General features: G+C 46.6%; 1 protein-coding gene across 1 annotated transcript in view; it reads left to right on the top strand.

Annotated features, from left to right (window-relative positions):
* Positions 1-1,851: 1,851 nt before the first annotated feature.
* The window catches only part of rsph1 (radial spoke head component 1), a gene marked incomplete at its 5' end in the record, with an annotated part of 3,839 nt that continues 3,190 nt past the window's right edge, over positions 1,852-2,500 (top strand). Inside the window, 4 exon segments of the mRNA XM_080838331.1 lie at positions 1,852-1,902; positions 2,020-2,133; positions 2,229-2,334; positions 2,478-2,500. The exon segment at positions 2,478-2,500 is cut by the window's right edge and continues 36 nt beyond it. Of these exon segments, the coding sequence (XP_080694457.1) occupies positions 1,852-1,902; positions 2,020-2,133; positions 2,229-2,334; positions 2,478-2,500 (294 nt within the window).

Below are 2,500 nucleotides of genomic sequence, written 5' to 3'. Positions count from 1 at the left end.
ACAGCCAGCTCAATGCCATGTAATACACACACACTCACACACACACACACACACACACACACACACACACACACACACACAGCCATCTCAATGCCATGTAATACACACACATACACACTCACCCTCACCCCCACACACACAGCCATCTCAATGCCATGTAATATACACACACACACACACACACACACACACAGCCATCTCAATGCCATGTAATACACACACACACACTCACCCTCACACACACACACACACACACACACACACACACACACACACACACACACACACAGCCATCTCAATGCCATGTAATACACACACATACACACTCACACTCACCCTCACACACACACACACACACACACACACACACACACACACACACACACACACACACACACACACACACACACACAGCCATCTCAATGCCATGTATCCGTAAAGTCTACTATCTGTGCCCAACCAGTACCGGATATCAAGCCATATCATACCAAACTAACCATCAAAGTTCTAAATCTTTCCTTGGGTAGCTAGCCGTCCCGTGTCCTCCTCGCGGGAGCGGAGAGGGCACCCCGACTAGACCAACACACCGAACACAGCCTGAAGTCTGCGCGGGTCCCTACCGGCTTGACCTCTGACAGGCATTAAACCTAGATCCGGTAACTCGGATAGCATTTCAATCCAGAGTACAAACTCATAAACCTCTCATGATCATTTCCAGAAGCGCAGGCAGACATCAGCGCAGGAGAGCCTTCAGCGTCATCACTCTAAAAGCCACGGTGTGTTCAACTGTCTTATGCCTCCAGCTCTATAATGTTATGATTATTTGTCTTACCGGAATCAAGAAGGCAACGGTACCACAGCTGAGTCGTTTTCATACGTGCGTGTGTGGCAGCTTGCCTCGTATGAGACGACTTCCTCATTCGGACACTCTATCAGATTGGACACACTGCTGGCGCTGCTTACCGAACTGACGTCACGACACGGAAACTGGTCTAGCCTGCACACGGTAGGCTCGTGGCCCGCCTCCGGCTCCCTCCGTGTCATTCCATGTTGTTGCTGATCAGGGAGACGCCGGCTGGTATCTTCTAGCAGAAAACAAAAATGATGAATATCTGTCTTATCCCTGTTGCGTTGAACAGAAACGTACCCTACACATAAACACGGACTCAGAGTCGCTCATGGAAGCACACTTTAGAATGGCTGTCCATGGGAAATGATATGTTAGTTTATTTAGTCTAGTGCCTATCTGGCCAATGCTATGTTAGTTTATCTAGTGCCTATCTGGTCAATGATATGTTAGTTAATCTAGTTCCTATCTGGTCAATGATATGTTAGTTTATCTAGTGCCAACTGTTGCGTGACCTCGCATGCACTCTACTGACAGATAAGTGCCCCGTGCTCAGAACTGGATGTTTCACTTCCTGCTCCACATCTGGGCCAGGTCCGCGGTGAGCTAATATCTGAGACCTTATTACTACTAATAAAAATACTGATTACCGGTGTTTGTCGCCTGTTGGAGCCTGATTCACTGTGCTTTTTCTTTTTGGCGCCTGATCTGAATGGATAACGGCGTCCTTGTGCGTTAATTTTTTTTACGTCTGTGGTTCGAATTGCCTAAACGATTGTCCTCTATGTTCAATTATTATTACATCATATTCAGTTCACTTCGGAATATGTTTACATTTGTTGAATTCTGTTTTGTTGACATTAACTTCCGGAAACTACCAGCTTCCCTTGAACGTAAGCGCGTGGTTGTCATGGCAACAGTAAACTCAGGTCCAGTTGTGTTTTGGTTCCTCAGATAGGTTAGCACAAGAGAGTTAGCTAGTTCTTCATTAACCTACTTTGAAAATGTCAGACGCCGGATCCGTGGATTTTGACGACGAACAAGGCTACCTCGGGGTGAGATTAAATATGATGATGACCTTGTTTACGACGGCCCGCTGGCCAAAGTTTCCATTAACTCGCCAACAACTGTAAACGTTAAATACGCTATCATAGCCATGTTTAATGCTGCAGGAGTACGAAGGGGAGCGGAATGAAGCCGGAGAAAGACACGGTGCTGGCAGAGCCGTACTACCGAACGGAGACACCTACCAGGGCATGTACGAACACGGCAAAAGATGTGGTCAGGTAAATTCCTCTGCCCTTAACTTTTTTAATTGGTTGGCATCTGTCCCTCAACCGTCTGATATTTTAACGCATATTACACCTCCTCTCTATTAAAGGGAACTTACCGGTTCAAGAACGGTGCCCGATATATCGGAGACTACTACCAAAATTTGAAGAATGGCCATGGGGTCTTCTATTATCCGGACGGTTCCAAATATGAGGGTACGAGAAAAGAGGTCAGGCATTCAATCAGTTAGCACTTTTCAGGACACTGAAATGAAGGAATAAGTATCTCTCTCTCTCTCTCTCTCTCTCTCTCTCTCTCTCTCTCTCTCTCTCTCTCTCTCTCTCTCTCTCTCTCTTAGGGAGCTGGGTTGACGACCTAAGA

The sequence above is a fragment of the Sprattus sprattus genome (genome assembly GCF_963457725.1).
Source record: "Sprattus sprattus genome assembly, chromosome: 5".
Lineage (NCBI taxonomy): Eukaryota > Metazoa > Chordata > Actinopteri > Clupeiformes > Clupeidae > Sprattus > Sprattus sprattus.
The sequence above is the reverse complement of the archived record's forward strand: the minus strand, read 5'-3'. Positions and strand labels throughout refer to the sequence as shown.